The sequence below is a fragment of the Capsella rubella genome, unplaced genomic scaffold (assembly GCF_000375325.1).
Source record: "Capsella rubella cultivar Monte Gargano unplaced genomic scaffold, Caprub1_0 scaffold_8, whole genome shotgun sequence".
Taxonomy (NCBI): domain Eukaryota; kingdom Viridiplantae; phylum Streptophyta; class Magnoliopsida; order Brassicales; family Brassicaceae; genus Capsella; species Capsella rubella.
Genome location: NW_006238916.1, coordinates 9,671,031 through 9,695,916, shown reverse-complemented (window position 1 = coordinate 9,695,916; position 24,886 = coordinate 9,671,031). Strand labels below are relative to the sequence as shown.

Below are 24,886 nucleotides of genomic sequence, written 5' to 3'. Positions count from 1 at the left end.
TTATTTTATTTTTGGCAGTAACTAATGTAATTTTCTAATCTATCACAATTAGTAAATCTTCGTAAAAATCTAATCCTCGATAATAATAAAAAAACCATTCAGTAACTAAAACGAGATTCAAACGTGATTTTGCATTTTTAGCGAGAGAACTTTTTTTTTTTTAGTTTATGGCGGGAAGACATAATTTTGTGGATTTGGCGGGAAAATGTGATTTTGCACTTTCGGCGAGAAAACGTGATTTTGCGATTTTAGTGGAAAAATCTGATTTTGCATTTTTGGGGGAAAATTTGGATTTTGCGTTTTTGACGGAAAAATGTGATTTTGCACTTTCGGTGAGAAAACATAATTTTGCAGTTTTAGCGGAAAATTTTGATTTTGCGTTTTTGACGGGAAAACGTGATTTTGCGGTTTTAACGAAAAACTTTTATTTTGCGTTTTTTGCGGAAAAATGTAATATTGTGTTTTTAGCGAAAAAAAACATGATTGATCCTAAAATTTCTTTAGTTATATAGTTAAGGTAATGACTTTTATTTATTTTGCCTGACCATAGCCGGTCCTTAATTTTTAGCCCTTTTTACATCCCTAATATAATATTTCTTTCTTTTTTGGTCATAATCTGAAAACGTCGCCGTTTCCACATAATGCTACAAAAATCATAATTGCTTACAAGCCTACAAGAAATTGGATTTTTTCTTTTTATCTTTCAACTTTTTTTTTAGTATACATGCACCCTCCCGAAAGGAAAAACATAGAACCCCAAATCCCAATTGCTTATTGTTACCAAAAAGAATGTTTACTATTACTGTATCAATCAGCTGTTAACTCTTCTTTCCCCCCCTCCTTTCCATCTTCTACTGTGACAACTTGAAGACGCTCTGATAGCTGCTCCACTGAGGTCTCTTCTTCCCCTGCTTCTTTTGTCGTTCCATCTTCTCCCATCTTTTGCATCTCTCTCTCATCATAGTAGCAAAAATCATCGAGGATCGATGTATGTGCCTCGTATTCTTTGAAGATTCTGAGCATCTCAATACCCTGACGTAGCTTCACCTGTTACAATTTATCAATCTTTACAGTCACTTCACCACAAACATAGAACCTAACACTTCTGACCAGACGCATATCAATTATGGCCTTATGGACCCAATACCAAGACAGCAGTGAATAAATGACCATAAGACAACACTTAGGAAGGCAACAAAAAAAGTAAGACCCACCTCCTGCGAATCTCGGCTGTGTGTCACCGGCTTGTTGTCATTGTTTTGCAAAAGAATATGACAAAATCGGTTATTCGGTACATCTTTCACAATATGCCATTTCACTGGGAACTGCCCACTCCACCTGTCTTGTTGCCAGTAACCAGCATCCTTTTCAAAATCAACAGGTCCGGCCATTTCGGACACCCCACAGAATTGTCCACTAGCATTTACCTGCAAGATTTTAAACTTTCATCAAGCTCAATGTTTACTTGAAGCAATGACAACTGTCTTCCATTTGCTATAAAAGCAACTTGTCAATTAGACTGGTTATTACCGGAAAATATATAGAGTATTACATCAACAGAAAAAAAGCCATACCGAAAAGAACAGAAAGATTGGACACTTTCCACCCATCTTCTCAGCATCCCGATAAGCAGTATCTAACTTTTTGTTGCCATGCGGTGTGCTGGCCCAGACATTGTACTTGATACTTCTGTGGACATTGTCTTCACTAAATGACTTGACAATAAAGAATTTGGCATTCTTATAATCTGTCACAAATTCTGGATGGTTGTACAAACTGGGATTTGGTCCAGCTGTACTTGAATCACTTGTTGAATCACCAGGAGTGGAGCAAGGTTTGGAGCTGTTCTTGCTCTTTACCCGGCTTGATGCCCGTGGTCCTCGATTACCATACAGATCATTGGTGGTAGATGCAGTGCCCTGCTCCTTCTCTCGCCTTTTACCAATGTCAGAAGTTAATCTGCCTCGATTATCAGCTCCATAGTACGAGGCAATAGAGCTAGGATTCTGGTAAGATCCTACATGATAATAGCCTCCCATAGATGAGCTTGAAGCAACTCCAGTCCCATGCAACGGTACCTGATAAAAGATGTCATCAGAATGTGATATGCCCTGTAAACTAATTTGAATTTAAGTACTATGCCAATGAGGCCTCCATTTTGCGAAACCATTAAAGGAAGAACGAACTAACGCTTGAATTATATATGAGAAAGTTTCATGGCTCTTCTAGGTTGTGTGTATAGTGTATATCCAAAATCTTTGCAGGTAAAAAAGGTAAAGAGACGGAATTTTAAAAAAGCTAGTGATAGTATCTATGTAGTTTTGTTCCTTGTAGAAAAATGTATACCAAACCAATCAAAAGAAAGGTTCTTCACATCAGCCCATAAAAGTTAAACATAAGAGGCAGTTAGAAAGAGTATTAACCTGTGAAGCATTATGGTCGTATGGACCAAGTATACCCATTGTCTGAGGATAAGGTATAGGGGAGGCTAAAGAGTTGTCCCCTTGGTTGCCGGTAAAATTGCCTCCAGCATATTGCCCAAAAGGAATCATATAAGCAGATGTTGGGTCAATATCTGAGGGAGTATATTGCATAGCTGAAGGCGCAGCAAAAGGTGGGTAGAAAGCTGGGGAGACTGGGATTTGGCCCTCCAACATTATAGATGGATAAGGGTTGAAGCCATAGCCAGGGTGGTACATAAGAGACGAATTGTCATTGTAGACAATCTGAGAATAAAGAGTAACCAAGTTAATCATGTAACTCGAAGAGGAAGATAGAAGAAGATAGAAAGAGGAAAAGTAATGCTAACCTGTGGCACATGCAGGCCTTCAGGGGTAGTAGCAGCATAACGTGGATATCCATCCCAACTGTTCATGTTTTGTGCATAACCTAGAGAAACACAACAATGCAGTTACAACTCAAAAAGGAGATTAGAGAGAGAGAGAAAGAGGAAGACAAATAGTACCAGTATTTGCAACATCCCAATCGTAATGATAGACATTGGTAGGGGTTTGAAGGACATTGAAATATGGAGCCGGAGCAGGAGGAGTAACGGAAGAAGAAGATACAATGTTCCTTCCATTATCGTGAGAAACCTGCTGGTGAAAAGGAACAACGCATTTTAACGTGTTTACAAAATGAATCAATATAGAAGAAGAAGAAGAAGAATTGAATTGAAATGAATTACCTGGGAGAGGCCATTATCCGCCATAACTGGTCGACCCCCTGCGCGAAGTCAACATATATCGTGAGAAGTAGAAGCATGGGAGAAAAACGGACATTAACGGCTCTATAATGCTCTAGGGTTTGGAGTAGTTCAATTGGGGGATTTTGTGAATTCGAAATCACAGAGAGAGAGATGCATAAAGAGGAAAAACGAGAGGGGGGGAGAAGAGTGTATACCAGAAGAAGAGACGATTCGGTTGCGCTGATTTGTGGAAGAGGAAGAGGAAGAAGAAGAAGCGGGATCCATTGGGAAGAGAAGAGAGAGAGAGAGATCTGAGTGAGAGGGATCGCAGAGGTTTTTTTTTGGTGAGATTGGGACTGTATTTTTATTGAAACCAAAAGACTCCTTCTAGTTTGTGGGTCCGTCGTCGTCGTCGTCGTCGTCGTCGTCTCAAGTTAACACATTGGAGGGGTTTGGGGTTGGGAGTTGCTTCCCTTTTAAAGCGGTTTGAGCCTTTTCGGTTTCTTCTATGTTCCCAATACAACTGTATGATTTTTTGCTTTTGGGATATATGTTCAATGTTTTCATGTTTTCCTTTTTTCTTTTCTCACACAACCTCTCCCCTAAGGAAAAAGAAAAATACAAAACTTTCAAAAGTCAAAACATTTTGTTAACCAATGCATGGATGGAATTAATTTCCCGAGATTCGATTCGTGATCCGTTACAAAATTTTTGAACGTTCAAAAAATTTTATATTCGAGAGACAAAATCTCTGAGTTGTTCTCTTTTCTTTTCTAACGTCTAATTCATTTATGGCGTTGAAATCTTATACAAAAGTTGATTCAATCACCGTTGAACGGACAAAGTATGCAATGCAAATACATATCGAAAATACATTGTAATGAACGATGAAAACACATGTTTCATCCAAACACCAAACACCATAAATCAAATTACCTACTTCATCTGTTTTCCTACCCAACGGACTCCACTAAATTACAAACGCTACTGTAAGTATACTTGGGTGTAATCCGTCGATGTCAGGCTGAACTCTTCATGATTATAAATTACTAAGCAAAAGGCTGTTCTGAATCACGAAAACAGAATCAATGAAGTCCCAGACTGGGACTCCCAGTGAGATTTTTACTATGAACTTAAAACATAGCCTAATCATCAGGAAGAAACAAAGTCACAGTTGGTGAGAGACCGATCTTGTTAATAGACAACCATGACATAGAAACTAGAAAGAAAAGAAGAAAAGAGAGCTTTGGAACAAGAGACAAAGTAGACGAGAGACAGAGTTTCAAAGCAGGGAGGTTATAGGAAACAGAGAAGAAGCTAAAGATAAAAGAAACAAGATAGAGAGCAGTTACTGGAGCAGAGAGGATACAAGACATATGAGACGAGTTATGATCGCTGGCGTAACTGGACTAAAGAAAACAAAACTGGAGGGTGAACACTGAAGTTTGAATCGAGTTGGTATTTATATACACAAGTAAGAGACTACGAGATGCTTTATCCAATACTCTGCTTATCTCCAAAATGTTCAGCTTCAATCTTTTGTCAAAAAATTGATTAAACTGTTTTAATTAGCTTTCTTTTTCAATCTCATATTGCACAAGTTGTAAAAACGTTATTTTTCTTTGAATATAATTTAACATTACATTCAAAAAAAAAAAAAATAAGTGGAGTAAAACATAGGATTTAGGGCACATAGTAATGCATTTAAAGGTGAAGAATGGGATGGAGTAGTTTATATCTTTTCTTATACGTCATGGAAGATTCATGCAATGAACGACATAAACGCGGTAAAGGGAGATAAAAATAGATCCTGTTTTAAACTTTAAATGGGTGTTTGAGCCATAAATGGGATGTCCAAGTTTCTTTCTTACTATTTATTAACTTTCTTTTCGTCATACTTTTTTCCCATTTTACGATCCCCTTCTTTCTTTAGCCCCAAGCTTCCATTTTCTTTCATCCTTTTTTTTTTTCACAATCTCAAACCCATACAAAGGGTATAGAAGCAACAGGAGGCAGAAAGAGGAAGGGGCATATGTTCTTGCTTTCACGTTGTGCGATTTCCTAATTAACCTCTCTTTCACATTTTCTTAGATTAATTTTTTTGTATCTCATAATGTTTTTTTTTCCTTTGTGCTACAAACAGGATCAATCAAACAGAGATGCTGAGGTTTATCATATTTTTTTCCCTTTTTATACACTCATGTGTTGGGGCACCCAAGACTCCTGCTGCTCCCGCGGCTGTTCCTGCCAAGAAATGGCTCACCCTTAACGGTAATTATCCTTTTACATTACACATGTTTTTTCTTTTTCTTTTTCTTGTGGTATGATATAGGAAGATGCTCGTATTACTGTTGTTTGTTTGTTTCTAAGAACTCATACCATGTATTTATTTGTCTTTCAGGACAAGAGCCTGCGGTTGTGGCCAGAGGCGGTTTCTCGGGTCTTTTCCCGGAGTCAAGCGCCCCTGCAAACGACATGGCTATCAGTACCAGCTCGCCTGGACTCACAATGTTGTGCAACCTTCAGATGACTAAGGACGGTGTGGGTCTTTGCTTGTCAGATATCAGACTTGACAACTCAACCACCATTTCTACGCTCTTCCCCAAAGCTCAGAAGACCTACAAGGTCAACGGTCAGGACCTCAAAGGCTGGTTTGTCATTGATTACGATGCCGATACCATCTTCTCTAATGTCTCTCGTACGTCTTCTTCTCTTTTCCTACCTTCAATGCTCTCCACCACCACACATTCTTATGTTTTTGTATTATTGAGCAGTCGTTCAGAACATCTTCTCTCGTCCCAGCATCTTCGACGGCCAAATGCCAGTGTCCGCCGTGGAGGACGTCCTCGGAACCAAGCCTCCCAAGTTCTGGTTGAGCGTTCAGGTACTTCTTTTTCTCTGTGAGCATATGATTAAGCACATAGGGAAGGTTCTTATTGATATATCAAAAAACAAACAAATGTGCAGTACGATGCCTTCTACATGGAACACAAGTTGAGCGCAGCGGATTACCTGAGAAGCTTGCGATTCCGCGGCATTAATGTCATCTCATCTCCGGAGATCGGTTTCTTAAAGAGCATAGGGATGGACGCAGGCAGGGCCAAGACAAAGCTCATATTCGAGTTCAAAGACCCCGAGGCAATTGAGCCCACCACCAACAAGAAGTACAGCGAGCTTCAACAGAACCTCGCAGCAATCAAGGCCTTTGCTTCAGGCGTTCTTGTCCCCAAAGACTACATTTGGCCTGTTGATTCTGCCAAGTACCTTAAGCCGGCCACCACCTTTGTGGCTGATGCCCACAAAGCCGGTCTAGAGGTCTATGCTTCTGGATTTGCCAATGACATGCGCACCAGCTTCAACTACAGCTTTGATCCCTCCGCAGAGTATCTACAGTTTGTGGACAATGGCCAGTTCTCTGTTGATGGCATCAGCACCGATTTCCCACCAACAGCATCACAAGCCATCGGTGAGATGACTTGCTATCTATCTTCATCATATATGCTTGTATCCTCACATATTTGATTATTAGGAAAAAGCTAACGCCTCATATGTTGCAGCTTGTTTTTCTCACCAAAAGAAAAATCTCCCAAAAGTAGGGCATGCGTTGGTTATAACTCACAATGGAGCAAGTGGAGACTATGCAGGCTGCACTGATCTGGCTTACGAGAAAGCAGTCAATGATGGAGCAGACGTGATCGACTGCTCTGTCCAGATGTCCAAAGACGGAATCGCTTTCTGCCATGATTCTGCAGACCTCACAGCAAGTACCACCGCCATGACTACTTTCATGTCCCGAGCCACCAGCGTTCCTGAGATCCAGCCTACCAACGGCATCTTCTCTTTTGATCTCACTTGGGCTGAGATTCAGTCCGTGAAGCGTAAGAAACTGGTTTCCTTTCTATATATATTCTGAAACTCTCTCATTCTCAATTAAAAATTACTGAGATTGGGGTTCTTTGTCTGCAGCACAAATCGAGAGCCCCTTCACTGCCACGGGATTCCTGAGAAACCCAGCAAACAAGAACGCCGGGAAGTTCATGACTCTGGCTGACTTTCTTGAGTTCAGCAAAGCAAAGGCAGTCGCAGGAGTTTTGATCAACATTGAGGCAAGACTTCTTTTAACTCTCAAATGCTCCTATATTTACTCAAGGCAGCTCCACTAACGCCTTGTTTGTTGACAGAATGCTGCTTATTTAGCCTCAAAGAAAGGCTTGGGAGTTGTAGACGCAGTTAAGTCGGCTCTGACCAATTCCACATTCGACAAGCAATCAACTCAGAAGGTTTTGATTCAGTCAGATGATAGTTCAGTCCTGGCAAGTTTTGAGGCTGTCCCTCCGTACACCAGAGTCTTGAGCATTGACAAAGAAATCGGAGGTGCTCCCAAGCCATCAGTCGATGAAATCAAGAAGCACGCAGATGCTGTCAATCTCAAGAGAACTTCCCTTGTCACCGTCTCCCAAAGCTTTGCCACTGGGAAAACTAATGTGGTGGAGGAAATGCACAAAGGGAATATCTCTGTTTACGTTTCCGTGCTAAGGAATGAGTACATCTCTGTAACATTCGACTACTTCTCTGACCCTACGGTTGAGCTTGCCACATTCATTGCAGGGAGTGGCGTTGATGGAGTCATCACGGAGTTCCCTGCCACCGCTACCAGATACTTAAGTAAGTTTAAACCTCTACAAGGTCATGAATGAACAATAGATACAGAACCAAGAAAACGATAACAAACCAATTATATTTGATGCAAATGCAGGGAGTCCATGCTCAGATTTAAACAAAGACCAACCCTATGCCATCTTACCAGCAGAAGCCGGGGCTCTACTCGCCGTGGCAGACAAGGAAGCACAACCACCGGCTAGTGCCCCGAGCCCACCTCTTGATGCCAAAGACGTGATTGATCCGCCTTTGCCTCCAGTTGTAAACTTGGCAGCCTCCAATGCAACTGGAGGTGCTCAGCCACATCCCCCTCCTCCTTCAGGCACTGTTGCCATCACTGCTAATCTCGGCCTTTCCTTGCTGGCAATGCTGGCCTTGGGAGTCCTCTGTGTTGCCTAAATTAAGATTGATGCAACAGTTTGTAATATGAAATCTTCTCGTTGAGACACTTATACTATATGTCATTTTATCTTACGTTACTACAATTACACACACATATACATATACACACACACATATGCACACTACGGTCAAAGCTCTAAAAAAGCCTTTCTTGTGAATATTGATTAGCTCACAAAAAAATTGAACTTTGACAATCTACCAATTTGAATTTTCTATTTTCTTGACTAACCTTCTCCACAACGCTTTTCTGCATCTTCTTCTCTCTCAAGATAGTGAAGCTGCAACAAAAAATCAAAGAAATAGAGATCAATACTCAAATTACCGTAGGTTTAAAATACAGTTGTGTTGAGTAATCGGTTCATATTTGAAATACACTTTTTCACTTGGGAAATTAAAAAGCATGATTCCAAAGTTTGAGGAGGTGAATGGGAACACCGAATAGGCGAAAACACACGAGGGAAAAAAATCACATTGCTTATTGAGATTGACCAAACATGTGGTATGATGATGTATCTATGTTTATTGTTTTCTAATTACAATATTTTATAGCCCTCCCTATTTTACAAGTTAGCTTTGCCGTTAAGAAGCTAAAATTATGTTGTCCTTAACATCTCACTTCCTCTGTTGTTCCATGGTCTAAGCCAGTTTTAAGCACGGCCTAACCTTCATAGATGCTTCTTCTCAAGGTCAGCCGAGTCCTGGACCATTTCCATCTACAAATGGACCAGCCAGTTATTCAAGGAGTGCTTCTTCCCTTCAGTCGTTCGCTCATTTCTTTTTCTAATCCACTTGTTTTTGTATCCTCCTTCTCGACTTCTTCATTCAAGGGCTTCTTGATTTCTTTATCCAATCCACCTGTTTTTGATTTCTCCTTTTCGGCAGCATTTTTCTTTGCTTCTGCCTCGAGCTGTTTTCCGTTTTCTTCGTGCGCACGATTGAACAGTCTTACAAAGTTTAGAAGAGTCGACACCACTGAAATTTACAACCGCTCACTAGAATCAGACAACTTTTGGAACACATGGTTTTACATAAAGCTACTGAAAAGGATTTCATACCTTGTTCAAAAGGGCACTTAGCAGGGTCTTCACCAAAGTACAGAATTAAGCCATCCACGTTTCTTCCCTGCAATACATTATTTATTTATTCTGACCAAGTTCTCAAACAAAGACAGAGCAGCGGGTAACAGTATCTATTGCACACTGGGATTCTGGGGACATACCACTCCCGAATATAGTGAAGCCAAGGACCTTACTTCTGCTTCTGCATAATGAAGGAACTCCTTCAATATCTGAGAAAATGTTTTAAACCTTGATAAATATGACATCAAAAAAGAAACAAATGAATCAATTTTCAACTCTCTAGTGTCAACACATGTTGTGTATGGTTCATTCCTTAGTACCCATATCGGTGCCCAATTAGTTGTTATAAAGAACATTTCACTTCACTAGCCACATAATTCAGAGATCACAACCCTACTGTCTACACTCATTGGGCTGCTTTTGTTTCTCTGGAGACTCAATTATTCTCCCAGTAATCGATATGTGTTTCTTACGAAGATTATTTTTTCCACATATTTTTTGTTCCCTTTGCGAAAGCCTTGATAGAGGCAACTAGCATAGATGACAGCGATACCTTGTTAAAATTATGTGAGATTGGGCCATCATTTTCGGACAAGGACAACTCCTGCACAACTTTCTCCAGTCCTTTGTTTATAGCTTGCATCTCTTCAGCCAAAAACTTAAGTTGAATCTGTATCAAACTTAAGAAAATTAACGCCGTTTCAAGTTTTCTTATTGATTTTTGCATAAACTGCACATGAAAATTTAAAACTAAGTACCTTTGTTGCCGGTTCCAATGAGGATAGCTCTTTTGTGAAATCTAAAACTTCTGGAATTTTCTCAGCAAGAATCTGTAAAAGATTCCATCAGACTATAATTTTCTCTCCATCTAGTAAATCCATAAATCTACAGAAGCGAAGACTTTAACAGCTACCTTGCATAGATAATGCATTAAAGTCATACGGTTGTTACGCGCCCTAGTTTCACTGAGTTTTGGAAGACTGTCCAATTTAAACCCAACAGCAGCACCTAGGCAAAAACTACTTTGAGAGCAGGATAGAAGATAAATTTGAGAGTTGATACATTCCATTGTCAAACTCACCCCTAGCCGTTCCTTGGTTTAGGGCGTTCCCAAGAGATAAAATTGTCTGCATTATTCTTTTGAATTTTTCAGAATTTTTTACCTGATTAAAAGAGGAACAAAAGAGCAATAGTAAGGCAAGTTTTGATCATGTTGGGAGGTCAACTAGACACATTTGAGTCCGAATTACCTGCTCTGCTGCGGAGTTCACAACACCTAGACTATTCCTGAGCTCAGAAATCTAAAATGTTCAAAGATACATTAAAATACCAAACTGAAAGCTCCAAACAATCATAATTAGCAGGGTATCAGCTTTCAGACCTGAGTGCAAAACTGCATCTTGAATGAGAATACTCTGAGCTTTGTTTCTACTCGTGGGACTTTCATCATCTCTAAGAAGAACTGTTCAAACCATTTCAAGAAGCATATTCAGTGTTAGACTCTAATGGCTACTCCAATGAAACTAGAGGTTTTATAAATTTTGTACCAGTTCACATTTTCCAAGCTTGTCCTTGTCACCAGTGTAACCCTACAAACCAGTAAGAAACGAAGATAAATCAAAAGAACATATAATGCTCTTTTGTTTCTAGATAACAGAACACCCATATATTTTCTAGGGACTTCAGGCTCTGGAAACAACATAACATAAATCTAGGACTACACTTCTTGTACCTTCAGTAATTCCATTTCTTCTCTTGTTGGGCAAAACTTAATTAGGTTCTCAACCTGATCAGCATCAAGAGCCGACTCCTCCAAGTTAAGCACTGAGTTCTGTATATATATTAGAGACAAATAGTTATCATGGGGAAAAAATAGCGAGACATGCACATTGTACTAAAGATAAATGCTATGATTACAGTCTACATCTTAAACCTGTAGAGCTTTATATTACCGTCAAATCCTGCAAAGGTACTTTAACTTTTGAAAGCATGATTTCACAATTGTATGCTCGCCGGTGATCAATCTGCAAGATAGAGTTTCCTATAATATTCAGTATTTTCAACTATAGAGCAAGCAATCCAATTTTGGTTAAAAAAAAAAAAAGAAACCAGACACTATGTCATGCTAATTATTAAACATAATTTACCAGTTGGACTTTCTCAGGTTTAGGTCCACGAGAGTTATCTAGTCTCGATTTTCCTGCCTGCTCTGGAGCAGATGCAGAGAAAAGACTTTCAAGCTCGGTCATGTCAATGTCAGGAGCCCTTCACAAATAGATAAAAGAATTAATGAACTGAAAATCATTGAAGAATTTTGAGGCATCAGAGAAGTAAGTGACAACAAGGTGAACAATGCATACTTAGAAGCTTCACTAGACATTTGTGTTTCAGCCCATAAGCTCCCATTGACAGCTCTTGTCAGTTTCAACCAGTGGTATGGTTTCAACTTTTTGGTTGGACTATTCTTTAGATTAACACGTAACATTCGCCCTTTTCCCGATGAAAGAGACCCAGTTGGTAAAGCAGGCGTTGGAGGAACATTAGGACCAGAAGATGGGGATAAATTGGTTCCTAACTTTGGAGGAGGAGGAGGTGGTGCTGACGGTGCCCTAGTCTGACCTAATGGTGGTGCAGGAGGGGCAGGAGGGGCAGGAGGGGTAGGAGGTGAACTTTTTATAGCAGAGAATCCATTAGATTGTGGTGTTGGAGGAGCGGGAGGAGGGGGAGGAGGAGCAGGAGAAGAGCTATGAACAATAGGTGCTGGTGGTGGGGGTGGTGGAGGGGGACCTTTAGTGATTGTTTTATGTTCTGAATGCTGCATTGGAGGGGGAGGGGGAGGAGGAGGAGGTCGAGGCAAAGAAGGCACTTTGTCTAAATTAGACTCTGGAGGAGGTGAACTCTCTGGTTTTCCAAGATTTGAAGCAACATCATTGGAAGCTCCTATATGAGGTGAATTAGTAGGACCAAATGAACTTACTTTATCAGATTTTGATGATTTGGCGGGAGTAGCTAATGATGCTTTGGGTGACAGTGATGATGAATTCGTTGTTCTGGAAGATGGCTCAGGGCATACATAAGATGTAGAAGCAAGGGGAGGTGCAGTTGGCAGAGTACTGGAATTTTTTTCGTTTGGAGTTGTTTGATGAAATGTAGAGCCTGCTAATGACATCCAGGAATTTCCTTGTGAAAGCGACTCAGTTGGCTGGTCAATAGAATGTTGAAATTTCTCTGAAGGTTTAGAAGCACCATCTGGAAGTGGAGGAGGCGGGGGAGGTGCTCCTGATAGAGCTAACATTGGTCTTGCAGGATGAGGTGGTGACGGTGTGGATGGCAAAAACGAGACCGCTTTCCCATTGTTTGCTGAAGGAGGACTATTCAGAATATTCTCCTCGGCATTTTCTGAAGATTTAGAGCCGTCCAGAAGAGGTTTAACTGTTGCAGAATGATGCACGAGCTTGAGAGAAGGGGACTCTTGATGTAACAACTTTGTTTCATCTTGGCTGTTGGTATTTGCCTGATTACTTATCTGAAGGACAGAATGCAGATCTTCTGCTATAAATTTCTTGACTGTATCAGTAGGAGACTTTTCTGGTGTATCGATTGTTTCGACCTCAGACATTGAAGACAGTTTGAACTTTGCACTATTTTCAATTGCTGCATGTTTCACAATATCATGGATAGTTTTAGGGCTTAACCCTTGTAGTCTTGGGCTTGAATTGCCATCTGGTCCATCCTGAACAGAATTTGCAATGGCTAACTGCTGAAGCATATTACGTGTGGCGTCGGTCTGATCAACCCAGTCAACTTGATTGAAGAACTCATGAACTTTGGAAAAAACTTCTATAGGAAGACCATCTTTCTCTTCCAAACACGAAAAGTTCATCAAGTCAACAGATGAGGCAGCATCCATATCTGAGAAGAGAAGCTTCACACAGAAAGTACTCTTTGTGAGTCCTAAGTTACAAAGGAGTAGTTATATGTACCATGTACAGAGAACATGAGCTCCATGAGTACATACCTCAACTCTGAACCCCTTTGGGAATTCTTTTATATGCCATAATGTGTCGACATCATCACGATTGAGCATCAAAATGTTTGACCTAATAAAAGCAGTGTTGAAAACCACTCGAAACATCATAACCTCTCTTTCCATATCATCGTTCAAACTGAGGCACTCAATCACGATATCACCTTGCACATGACAATTAATGTCAATCTTGACTAGTTCACATTCTGCCTGCAAACCAAAAGGGGACATAGAAAAGGCCATTAAATCATACTAAGAACATGGAAAAAGAAAGCTAAAAAGCACAAGACACAAAAAAAAAAAGTAACAGAAGGACGATCAAGGATCATAAGTAATGTAGCACAGGCGGAGTAAGAGGTCATCAATTATGAATAGCTGCATGATCAAATTACCTGCTTGTAGACCCTCAGGTGTTTCCCTCTCTTGGGAGTAGAGTACAAAAGCTTGGGCTTTTTATCATCTACAAAAAACGGATCCTGACCATAGATTCGAAAGATAGGGCGAAAGCCTCCTTGTCCAGTAACATCAGGAATAAATCTCAAAATAACACAATCCATGGTGAGAGCCCTATCGAGTGGAGGCCATTCAGAGACCAAATTCCTTCTAGACACGTACTGTAGATAGCGAAGTTGCGAAGGAATTGGGTTCAACGGTGAGAACAAACGCAGAAGCTCACGAGGAGCCTGCTTGTAGATCATGTCCAAGGTCTTGTACTCACCACTATACTGCTTGCGGTATATAAGGAGGGCAGCTAGCATAAAAGCTAAAACTGGCCAAGCCCCGCTTTCACAATGCATCAGCAACAAGTTATTTGGGCCGAGTGAGAGCCAACTTTCACTTGACCGGAGAAAATGGTGCATCATTTCCACAGGCAACAACGAGCAGCCTTCGTAGTGGCGAGGATAATCCATTATGGTCAAGCCATGTTCTGACAAGACATCAGCCATGACACTTCGGGTACCCACATCACGGAAATTAAAAACCAGAGAGGATGCTTCAGGGAAGTGCTCCTGTAGTTGATTGACTACTCCCGCCATATAAACTTTGTAGTTTTCTTCTTCCCATGAATCGGTAGAGAAGCAGCAATCGAACACTACAAACACCACAAAGAACCTTGTCTTCAGTTCAATCTCTATTTGCCAATCATGACAAAACTGAAATTTCATAACTTAAAATATCCAGAAATTTCTTGGCGTTTTTTAACACATACGCAAGCAATGCTTCTAGTACAATCTGACTAGAGCTATGAAATTTTTCAAGAAAAAATCTTATGGAAGATAAAGCGCCGTAATTTCACAGAAAAGTTCTCAAATTTTCAGACAGACAATCCCAGAAGACAGAGAAGTGCAATGAGCTAAGAAAAATACAGACAAATGAAGCAGAGAAATGGGAAAGAAACAGACCAAAAACTCTGTCGCATATCTCGAGCAAACCATCTGGAGGCTTACGGTAGAACAATTTGCGAAACAACGCCATTTATCCCCAAAAACAAAAAAAACAAAAAAGTAATCCCAAACCCCGAAGTATCAAAAATCCATAGCCTTGTCGTGTTTACGTTCCATAATTTTTGTAGCGAAAGATGCCTTCTTCTAGTTTGAATCTGTTATGTGATATTGATTGTTGTTAAATGGTAAGAGGTGATCGATGATGATGATGGTGATGGATCTTTCCAAGATGGAAAAGGTCAGCTGGCTCGCTGTGTGACGTGGATCCCACGATCAGCTGCCATCTCTCTACCCGACCCTGACACGTGTCTTCTCATCTACGGACGAACCTCTCTCGGCCCATTTATTCCTTACTAATAATCGTTTACTTTTTAGTTAGGCCCGTTAGTGAAACCTCTGCTCTTAGTTTTGTTCAGGCTTGAAAATATCTCACTTGCATTGTTTGGTCCTTGTCTGCAAGTTCCAGACTTTGAATCCTCCTACGAAACTCACACATAAGCTTTTGATCAAAAAAAAAAAGGAAAGAGAAAAAAACACTCTCAGATATGCTCCAAACTATTGGAGCTCTCTGTTTTAGCATAACTTTTCTTAAAATAGTGAGTTGGCTATTTTTATCCAAAAAAGAAAAGGAGCTCTGAATCTAATCAGTTAGTTTTTAACTACTTTGATGGGTTTTTGTTTTGTTTTCCTTTTACTTACTTATTCACGGACATCAAGGCGCCTGTTCAGGGGCTAATCAGATGGATGAATGATTCTCAATTCCCCAAAGGATGTGTATGCGTGACAGAGTCAAAAAAGTGTGAAAAAGAAAACCCATTAAAAAGGTGAATTTTTACATTAATAACCCAAAACCCGCTGAAATGAGAAACCACAACCACCCACTCCTCCACTCACCAAATCCATTGACAACTTTGGGATTTGGAAAACTTCACAGAGACAGATTCCATTTTCTATTACTCACTAGCAAATACTTTACCTAATTATATAATCTCCACATATCTCTTTTTTTGACTTTCAACGACTCTCTTCTCTTCCCACTTTCTCCAGTGTCCATATACGATACTACCAAAAACTCAACTCTCAAACTCCCCCCCAAACTTTTCAACCCTTATCTTCTTCTTCTTCCTCTTCTGAATACCTTTACTTCTCTGATCAACCTCTGATTTCTTTTTTTTCTCTTTTCCTGAAGCTGTGCACGTGAAAGGGATCCCCAATGTATTCTAATATGTCACCTCTCTACCCCGTGATTCCATTATGTCTTTTCTTCTGTTCACACAGTCTGTCTTCTTTCTGATCTTTTCCCATTTACATTTCTCCAGCTCAAGACACCAAATTATGGGCTTGTCTCTATGGGGATCTCTCCTGTTCTTCTCCTTCTTCTTCAAGCATCTGACGAGCCTAGATCCCAACACCGACGCCTTTTATCTCTCTCACTTCTTCTCCGCACTGAGATTATCCAATTCTTCCCAAGCTCACAATTTTTCTTCTCCTTGTTCATGGTCAGGAGTAGTTGTCTGTGACTCTAGAGACAACGTGCTCCATATTTCAGCTTCTGGGTTGGACCTATCTGGTTCCATCCCTGACAACACCATTGGCAAAATGAGTAAGCTTCAAACTTTAGATCTCAGTGGAAACAAGATTACGTCTCTGCCCTCAGATTTGTGGAGTCTGAGCTTGCTCCAGAGTCTTAACCTCTCTTCCAACCGGATTTCTGAGCTTCTTCCCAGCAACATCGGCAATTTCATTTCCCTTCAGACACTTGATCTTTCTTTCAACAGTTTCTCTGGTGAAATCCCTGCCGCTATAAGCTCCCTTGTCCGGCTAACAACTCTCAAGCTCCACAACAATGGCTTTCAGTTTGGTGTCCCTCCAGGACTTCTCCATTGCGGATCTCTAGTCTCCATCGACCTCTCATCCAACCGGCTCAGCGGGTCTCTACCTGCTGGTTTTGGTTCTGCATTCCCACATCTAAACAGCTTGAACCTTTCACGGAATCTGTTTCAGGGTTCACTGATAGGAGTCTTGCATGAAAACGTGGAAACGATTGATCTCAGTGAAAACAGATTTGATGGGCATATTTTGCAGTTAATACCCGGCCACAAACACAACTGGTCTAGTCTGATTCATCTTGACTTGTCCGATAATCGCTTGGTTGGCCATATATTCCATGATTTGAGTTCAGCCCATAAGTTGGGACACCTTAACCTGGCCTGCAATCGTTTCAAGGCACAAGAATTCCCGCAAATCGGCAAGCTTTCAGCTCTACATTATCTGAATTTATCCAGGACTAATCTCACTAATATCATACCACGTGAAATCTCGCAGCTGAGTCATTTGAAGGTTCTTGATCTCTCCTTCAATAATCTCACTGGCCATGTGCCAATGCTGAGCCTCGAGAACATTGAAATACTTGATCTATCGCTGAATAAGCTTGACGGCGAAATTCCAAGGCCAGTTCTGGAGAAACTCCCCATGATGCAAAGGTTTAACTTTTCTTTCAACAATCTAACCTTTTGCAACCCCAACGTCTCACAGGAAACAATCCAGAGGTCCTTCATTAACTCCACAAACAACTGCCCCTTCGCTGCAAAGCCGATTGTTATAAATGGTAAGAAAGTCAGCAAGAAGAAGACAGGGCTTAAGATTGGTTTGGGATTAGCAATATCCATGGCTTTCTTACTTGTAGGACTGTTGCTGGCTTTGAGAGGTAGAAGAAAATCAAGAACTTGGGCAACAAAGCTTGCCATAAACAACTCAGAACTAAACTCGCCAGAGCAAAGTGATTCAATCACTTATGTCAAGCAAGCAACGCAAATCCCTGTGGTAATGATCGACAAGCCATTGATGAAGATGACGCTTGCAGATCTCAAGGCTGCGACTTTCAACTTCGACAGAGGCACAATGTTGTGGGAAGGCAAGTCTGGTCCTACTTACGGAGCAGTCCTACCCGGTGGATTCAGAGCAGCTTTAAAAGTTATCCCAACTGGAACCACATTGACCGATATGGAAGCCTCGATTGCGTTTGAACGCCTCGCCAGGATCAATCACCCAAATCTTCTCCCGCTCTGTGGATACTGTATAGCCACAGAGCAAAGAATTGCGATTTACGAGGACCTCGACATGGCGAATTTGCAAAGTTTACTCCATAACAAAGCAGACGATTCTGCACCGTGGAGACTTCGACATAAGATAGCTCTGGGGACGGCGAGGGCTTTAGCTTTCCTCCATCATGGCTGCATTCCTCCAATGGTACACGGAGAAGTGAAGGCCGCAGCAATCTGGTTAAACTCTAGCCAAGAACCACGCTTAGCAGACTTTGGTTTAGTCAAACTCTTGGAAGAGGGATTTCCTGGTTCCGGCGAATTAGACGGGTACACACCACCGGAGCAGGAGCGAAATGCTTCTCCCACACTAGAATCCGATGTATATAGCTTTGGAGTTGTTTTGCTTGAGCTCGTGAGTGGGAAGAGGCCGGATGAAGAATTGGTGAATTGGGTGAGAGGACTGGTGAGGCAGGGGCAAGGGTTGAGAGCCATTGATCCGAAGATGCTAGAGACAGGTTCGGAGGAGCAGATTGCGGAGGCGGTGAAGATAGGGTACTTGTGTACCGCCGATCTGCCATGGAAGCGACCTACGATGCAGCAGGCGGTGGGACTTCTCAAAGACATTTCTCCAAATAGTTGATAGGCCAGTAATTGGGCCTATAATGGGCTAATCATACTTAACATGAATATCATTAACATGATCCCAATTAAACTCTGAAGCTTTGTAATGTTTTATTATTGATTATGTGATTTAGAAGAAATGAGAGAGCGGTTTATATATATGTAAGCAACTACAATACAACACCTTTGCTTTATTGAGAAGAAGTTTTGCATAAAATTGAGATTCAAAGGTAGAAAAGAAGAGTGGGATTAGAAGAGATCAATGTCCAAGTCCATAGAATTCACAAGCACACCATCGTCTTCCCACTTTATATCTTTGGCATTCGGATCTTTCTCTATTATGCGCAACGGAGCATCCAATGGTGGAGGACTCTGCATTGTAATCACTCTGTTATATTACACAATAATACAATACGGGCTGATTGATATAACACTTTATAAGTCCCTTACCATGCACCGTATGAGAGGCCAATTGATCCCGCGGAAGAAAGCGTGCTGCTTTATCTCATTTGCCCCACCTTTGGAACCTAACCGGCTGCTCGGATCTCTATTTAACAATGTGTTGATCAACTGTCTACCTACAAGACTTACCTGCATAAACACATATGGAACCATATTAACAATTTATTTATTTTACTTTGGGCGCATTGAAAGACACACATGTTACAAGATAGCTCACAGGGATACTGCTGGGGAAGGTAAGATCTTTGTGCAAGATGTTGGCAAATGTCTTTTGCCTATTCTTTCCCCTGAAAGGTGTACGACCATAAAGCATCTCATACAACAAGATACCTAAAAAAGCCATACACAAAGAGATGAGCATATAAAAAAAAGGGTGTGAATCTTTATCATAGTTAGGCATGGTTACAGATAAATACCAAGAGCCCACCAATCAATAGCACTTGTATGACCAGCACCCGTGATTATCTCCTGAAACCATTAGGTAAACCATGAATAGAATACCAAAAATCTAAAACACACTGAAGATGCAGCTGCAAAGGAGGATTGCAAGAGATAAACATTAAGTGCATCAACGTACAGGTGCAATGTATTCTTCAGTCCCTACGAAGGAGTTTGACTGGGTACTTGGTTCTGCGACAAACGTTGGTAGTGGTTGACTCTTGGACCTCCTTCTTTTGCTAGGTGCAGCAGGAACAATAAGCTGCACAGGATAATTCTAGTTATAACATTTCTTTATGTTGTCAATAAAAAAGTAGAGTTGAATAAAAAAAAAGTACCTGGGGTGTGCAGGACGTCATGAATGATAAATCAAAGTCAGCTAATACAATGTGTCCATCCTTTTTGAGCAGTATATTTTCAGGCTTCAAGTCTCGGTATACTATTCCTATTTATGGAACGTATATACACATATTTAAACGAAACAAATAACTGAAAATATTTTGGAGAATGACTTGACTACTTAAAGCGTGTGGCACTTTATAAACGAGAGATATTAAGATAAATATACACAAAGAATTCACCAAAAACAAGATATCTTTCCACCGTTTGTTTTACCTAAGCAGTGAAGATATTCTAAGCCGATAACAACTTCTGCTGCATAGAACCTGATGACAGAGATTGATTAAATTAACTCATAAGTGCAGATCAAAAAATGACAATGAGATTTCTAGCCTTCATCACTTATCTCAGTAACTGCTAATTAGAAGATTGATAAAAATGATATGTTTCCTTGTTAACATAGTGCCTCTCTTTAGTTAATACACCACCAGGAGAATTTGTGTTACACACTATACGTCTAGCTCAAGCAAAATAGGGTACCTTGCAGAGTCCTCTGTTAATATTTTCATAGGTTGTCTGTCGAGCAGAGCAAACAACTCTCCACCTGGGCAGAAGTCTGTAATTAAACAGACGTGTGTAGATGTCTGCAGAGAAGTAAAAAAAAAAGACTTCAGCCATGAGACGGAAGAATTGATATGATGCAAACAAAAAGAAAAAGATCTACCTGAAAGGAAGCATAGAGAGTAGGAAGGAAAGGATGATCCAGAAGGGAAATGATTTCCCTTTCAATGCATGCTCGGTGAGCCTGCATAATGCTGCATGTCGTCAATGAGAGAAATAATATAAATGTTGCATTTTCCAGCTTTCCCTCTCTAAAGGAAACTCATTCTCCATCATATACCTTGTTACGATTTAACATCATTGTTTTCTCCATTGCTTTCATGGCATACAATTCACCTGTGCCCTTCAGCTCAACCAAATGGACACTAGTTTTCCAACCAAAAAAAAACAAAAACAAAAAATCAATTATATAAGTCTATACTTCAAGTAAAGTAGATTCACGGATAGTTTGAACTTCAAGTTTACTGTTATGGACACAAAGCAATGTCATACCTGCCAGTATCACCAGAGCCCAATGGTTTTATTGGTTTGAAATGATGCAGTCCCACTGTTTCTCCACTTGCTTGGATCTACAAAGGAGACTGTCAAAACAAGAACAGGATGACTGAAAAACCAAGAAAGAGGAAATCTGTTTTAGTGCATGCCTTTTTAATTGCTTTCCAGGACGTACTCTCCTTATTATGAGGGAGAGGATAGACAGGCCTCGAGTGTGCAGCCCACAGGTCCTCGGGCCGCTAAAATACATTGCAAATCGATCGCATTTATACTTTTACATCTTTCTTAAGTAATCATGAATTAAGATGCCTTACCGAATTAGCATCTGGAAGTTCTCTGACAGCTTCATCTACGTTTGTTGCTGTAGCTTTCACCTGAATTAGAGCCGATGTGATTAACAACGTCTTCTTTGATAGAAGGTAGATTTTAAATATACGTAGTAGGAGCTAACAACGTACTAATTTAGAACTCTGCATCTCTGTTCTCTCAGACAAACGATTTTGGAGGGGCTCCACATGATCACTTCCATCAAGCTGCACACCAATGAAGTATTGAAGCTCTCCCTAATGATGAAAAAAGTCATGTAGTCAGAAATAATGCACGGTTTCAAGAAATTCCCTATCTATAGATAACAATAATCTCACGGCGACCTTTTGATCACGCATAGGTTGCAAATGGAATAAGTTCCAGAATTTCTTTCCTGCAATGGTTTCAAGATTTGATTACATATCAGCACTGAATTTTTTTATATGATCTTCTGAATATGTTCAGTAACAGATAACTACCGCTTTTAGTATAGTTTATCAACTGAACAGTTATCTCCCTTTGATCTTTTATTGCGTCTCTTATCTTCTGGACGGTCGCTTGATCTGTCTCTGGCCCCTGAAGAAACCTGAAGCCAACCATTTTGCACATATCCATATTAGGAATAAACAAAAACACAGTCGGAGAAAACTGCATAATTAACAGACATGATGAATTTCATGAGTAAGAGATACAAAACAAAGAATATTCACATACCGACAATTTCTCCCCAAAATTTCCTCGCGTGAATACTCTGTCAATTCAAGAAAGCTATCTGACGCAAAGATCTGCGAAGGAAAAAAATTTCATTATCATTTCAAGGGTTCATGCTTACAAACATGTCCATACCAGCATAGTAGCACACTTGAGTTAGAAAAAAAATCAATATAAGCAACATACTCTACAATTGATACAAAGAATTTCGAGAAAAGATCATGCATCTCAATTATAGACTAAAAAAACACATACTATGGGATTATCAGGAAGACGAGGATCACTGATGACGAAATTCTTCTCTATGCGCTCAAGAGTGGTAGCTAGATCAATTCCTTGGCGTATATCCCTTTCTCTTTCCGAAAGTTCCCAACTGTCTCTCTTCTCTATTACTTCCGTGCTCAACATCAATTCTTCAGGTTCCACATTTGCAACATCTTCATGCTTATTCGAGCTAGACAATCTGAGATTTGACCTGCACATTGCACGAAGTTTGATAAAAAATCATTCAGTTTATATATGTACAACTTCACAATTAACTAACCAATCCATTTTCATACATACATTATAAGGCCCAGTACAAGGTTAACAATGTACAAACGAAATAAGTACAGAATCAATTGCAACTTCCACTTGTGCTTTTACATTTGTTTATGAGTTAGTAAAACAACCTGAATGACCGGCAATTAAAAAGTTGTTTTCTGAAAACTTTGGTACTTTCAATCACACTTTGTGACTATGTATATGGAGACTACGGTGGATTTGATGGTGAATAAGACTAACCCCGTTGAAACACGTCCAGGTGTTCTGACTGCCTTTGAAGCCTCATCTGATGGCATAGTTTGTCTACCAGGTGTATCATTGCTCACGGAATCCCGCACTTGAGACTTGCGATGTCTTATTGTCTGCACGACCTCTGTGATGGAATCCAAAGCTTTCTCCTTCTGGCGAGCTGACACCAACAAGACCATTAGCAAAACTATATCATTGTTACTATCACAGAAAAAGAAAAAAGAAAAAAAACTGTTAAAGTTATGGAGAGATGCAAGGAAGCACAAACCATCATATCGAATCAGGGATTTGGAGAGTCCATTAGGCCTCAATTCTTTGTCGTTTACACCTTCTGTATATTTGCTAACTTCGACCTGCATCCTGCATAAGGAAGTGTCAAAATGATTGATAGAGGAGACAGTCGATTAACTAGGAAAAAACAGGGATGAACTGAGGGAGATACCCAATGAACTTAATGGTGTTGCCCTGGTCGTCCTTGATAGGAGTGACTGTGAGAAGATTCCAGAAGGGAGTTCCGTCCTTTTTGTAGTTTAACAGCCTTCCACAGTAACTTTTTCCATTCTTGACACAATCTCTGATTTTGGCAACCTCGTTCTTGTCTGTATCCGGCCCTTGCAGAAACCGGCTGGCGTATAACCCAAAAAGATTAAGACCTTTTTAGAATAAGTTGGCAAGGATTTCAAAAGCAATATTATGCTAAGTATGAAATAAAGATGAAACTAGGAAAAGGATATGAGAGGAGCCGTACCAGTTTCTTCCAACAATTTCCTTGGAAGAGTAACCAGTCATGGTAAAGAACCCACTGCTGGCATAGACTATGGGACAGTGTGGCTGTGTGGCGTCAGAGACAACAAAGGTCTGCTGCAACGTGGAAAGAGCGGTTTTGAGCTCCTGGGATACTCTAGGGAAGGCCCCTGAATCAGAAGATGTTGATTCTTCGGATGACCTCCTAGACATGTTCTTGCTTCGGTCCACTTCACTGGAGACCTTGAAACTAATGCCATCTTCTCCCGACTCCGGCTTAACAGCTGATAATCCCCATTCAGCCGTCCTTTCAGTAATCTTGGCGGAGTCTTGAAACTCCAACCACTTACTAGTGCTGCCTTTGGTGTTGCCATCGAGAGGCGGCTTTGATGACGAAGAAGAAGAAGATGATCCAAGTGTCTCTTTTCCATTGGAGGGGTTGAAGACTTCAAGGGATCTACGTTCACTTAGTGTCTCAGTATCATTCAAGGGAGAAGGAGGGGCTCTTGGCCTCTCCATAACAACGTTTCTTTAGGCGAAAGAGAGGAATGAATAGGCTGCAAATCAAAAACAGACACCACAGAGAGACAAGTTAGATAGATAGGTGAGGCAGGCACACCTGTAGGTTCTCGAAACAACCAATAAATGCCATTAAAGTCTTTGGAAGCAAATCAACAAACACGTTAAAGAAGGTGAAGTTAATAGAAAAAGAAAAGAAAAAAAAATACCAGAGAGTAGCTTTATCAGCTGCAACTCATGGATATATAGTACATGGCTTTAAAAGGGGCAAAGACGATGAGAAAACTTTGAGAGATAGATAGATAATAGATTATGAATAAAAAAAACACAACTGTAATGAACCCAAAACAAAAAAAAAAAGAAAAAGAAAAAACCCAGTTATAATATATTTGAGCTGATACAAAATCGTGTTTCTGAGGCTACAAATAAGCGATGCGGAAGCCTGGGAGGATAGACATCACTATCAATAATCAAACTCACATGGACCCAATTTTGGTTTCACCCTCAAGAAGAAGGACCACTCTCTCTCTGTTTCCCCTAAATACGTGCACTATTGTTTATCATTCCCTCGTCCTTGACAAATTTGTTCGTCATCAACTCATTTATTACACCTTCCTCCCCTCCCCTCACACATCAATTTCCCCGGTACAATAATTCACACGACACACACTCTTTTCTTATTCCGGTAAAATCATGCAATAATTCAAAAGTAAACTTACTAATGTAGTAGAGCAACACGGGCCATCTTTGATTAGACTGAAGATGAACACCACGTTTAAGTAACCAGCGACTGTGTGTCTTCTTCTCTCTCTCTCTCCTCCCCCAGAAGCTTTCCCAGACGACGAATCGACAATTTGTTTCTTCTTTCACTGTCTGTTTCAAATAATGATGTTACAGAAGAAAATTAAAGGGAAGGGACCCCAACAAACCTTATCAGGCCTTCTTCTTTTCCCGCTAAATGCCCATTAATATATATTGGGCCTTTACTAATGGGC

The 24,886-nt window shown here is 40.4% G+C and overlaps 5 protein-coding genes across 11 annotated transcripts; 2 read left to right on the top strand and 3 right to left on the bottom strand.

Moving 5' to 3' along the window:
- Positions 1-583: 583 nt before the first annotated feature.
- LOC17875335 lies at positions 584-3,735 on the bottom strand. Of its 2 annotated transcripts, none has more exons than XM_023777105.1 (8): positions 3,403-3,735; positions 3,188-3,225; positions 2,966-3,098; positions 2,810-2,889; positions 2,424-2,726; positions 1,575-2,078; positions 1,215-1,427; positions 584-1,047 (listed from the first exon to the last, which is right to left on the bottom strand). In XM_023777105.1, the coding sequence occupies exons 1-8, from the start codon at positions 3,470-3,472 to the stop codon at positions 808-810; spliced, it is 1,581 nt and encodes a 526-aa protein (XP_023632873.1). In that variant the 5' UTR covers positions 3,473-3,735; the 3' UTR covers positions 584-807. The 2 variants fall into 2 exon arrangements, with proteins under 2 accessions (XP_023632873.1, XP_006280303.1); XM_006280241.2 differs by having other exon boundaries at positions 2,966-3,095; positions 3,403-3,734.
- Positions 3,736-3,871: 136 nt separating this feature from the next.
- LOC111829929 (glycerophosphodiester phosphodiesterase GDPDL7) lies at positions 3,872-8,396 on the top strand. 3 transcript variants are annotated; one of them, XM_023780083.1, is made up of 9 exons: positions 3,872-4,661; positions 5,331-5,458; positions 5,589-5,885; positions 5,962-6,071; positions 6,155-6,653; positions 6,745-7,065; positions 7,154-7,293; positions 7,369-7,852; positions 7,944-8,396. In XM_023780083.1, exons 2-9 carry the CDS (start codon positions 5,347-5,349, stop codon positions 8,243-8,245), a joined length of 2,265 nt encoding a protein of 754 aa, XP_023635851.1. In that variant the 5' UTR covers positions 3,872-4,661; positions 5,331-5,346; the 3' UTR covers positions 8,246-8,396. The 3 variants fall into 3 exon arrangements, with proteins under 3 accessions (XP_023635851.1, XP_023635854.1, XP_023635848.1); XM_023780086.1 differs by lacking the exon at positions 3,872-4,661 and adding an exon at positions 5,129-5,235; XM_023780080.1 differs by lacking the exon at positions 3,872-4,661 and adding an exon at positions 5,129-5,238.
- Positions 8,397-8,702: 306 nt separating this feature from the next.
- Positions 8,703-15,002, bottom strand: LOC17876870 (formin-like protein 13). Of its 3 annotated transcripts, XM_006279840.2 has the most exons (17): positions 14,758-14,991; positions 13,747-14,447; positions 13,346-13,564; positions 11,688-13,252; positions 11,475-11,592; positions 11,280-11,351; positions 11,060-11,158; positions 10,875-10,916; positions 10,709-10,789; positions 10,578-10,628; positions 10,409-10,490; positions 10,241-10,335; positions 10,086-10,157; positions 9,881-9,997; positions 9,468-9,536; positions 9,304-9,370; positions 8,703-9,220 (listed from the first exon to the last, which is right to left on the bottom strand). In XM_006279840.2, exons 1-17 carry the CDS (start codon positions 14,828-14,830, stop codon positions 8,985-8,987), a joined length of 3,759 nt encoding a protein of 1,252 aa, XP_006279902.1. In that variant the 5' UTR covers positions 14,831-14,991; the 3' UTR covers positions 8,703-8,984. The 3 variants fall into 3 exon arrangements, with proteins under 3 accessions (XP_006279902.1, XP_023635840.1, XP_023635843.1); XM_023780072.1 differs by lacking the exon at positions 8,703-9,220 and having other exon boundaries at positions 9,316-9,370; positions 9,468-9,508; positions 14,758-14,999; XM_023780075.1 differs by lacking the exons at positions 8,703-9,220; positions 9,304-9,370; positions 9,468-9,536; positions 9,881-9,997; positions 10,409-10,490 and having other exon boundaries at positions 14,758-15,002.
- A 545-nt stretch (positions 15,003-15,547) lies between these two features.
- LOC17876482 (probably inactive leucine-rich repeat receptor-like protein kinase At5g58150) lies at positions 15,548-18,621 on the top strand. Its single transcript, XM_006282137.2, has one exon. It carries the CDS (start codon positions 16,054-16,056, stop codon positions 18,481-18,483), a length of 2,430 nt encoding a protein of 809 aa, XP_006282199.2. The 5' UTR covers positions 15,548-16,053; the 3' UTR covers positions 18,484-18,621.
- Positions 18,605-24,804, bottom strand: LOC17876825 (phototropin-2). 2 transcript variants are annotated; one of them, XM_023777731.1, is made up of 23 exons: positions 24,611-24,804; positions 23,377-23,929; positions 23,071-23,253; positions 22,897-22,988; positions 22,620-22,788; positions 22,092-22,311; positions 21,840-21,910; positions 21,605-21,711; positions 21,470-21,519; positions 21,278-21,382; positions 21,134-21,193; positions 20,969-21,058; positions 20,817-20,893; positions 20,605-20,689; positions 20,428-20,508; positions 20,244-20,347; positions 19,980-20,029; positions 19,703-19,809; positions 19,504-19,626; positions 19,343-19,394; positions 19,144-19,256; positions 18,915-19,055; positions 18,605-18,836 (listed from the first exon to the last, which is right to left on the bottom strand). In XM_023777731.1, the coding sequence occupies exons 2-23, from the start codon at positions 23,889-23,891 to the stop codon at positions 18,714-18,716; spliced, it is 2,718 nt and encodes a 905-aa protein (XP_023633499.1). In that variant the 5' UTR covers positions 23,892-23,929; positions 24,611-24,804; the 3' UTR covers positions 18,605-18,713. The 2 variants fall into 2 exon arrangements, with proteins under 2 accessions (XP_023633499.1, XP_023633500.1); XM_023777732.1 differs by lacking the exon at positions 24,611-24,804 and adding an exon at positions 24,101-24,537.
- Positions 24,805-24,886: the final 82 nt, after the last annotated feature.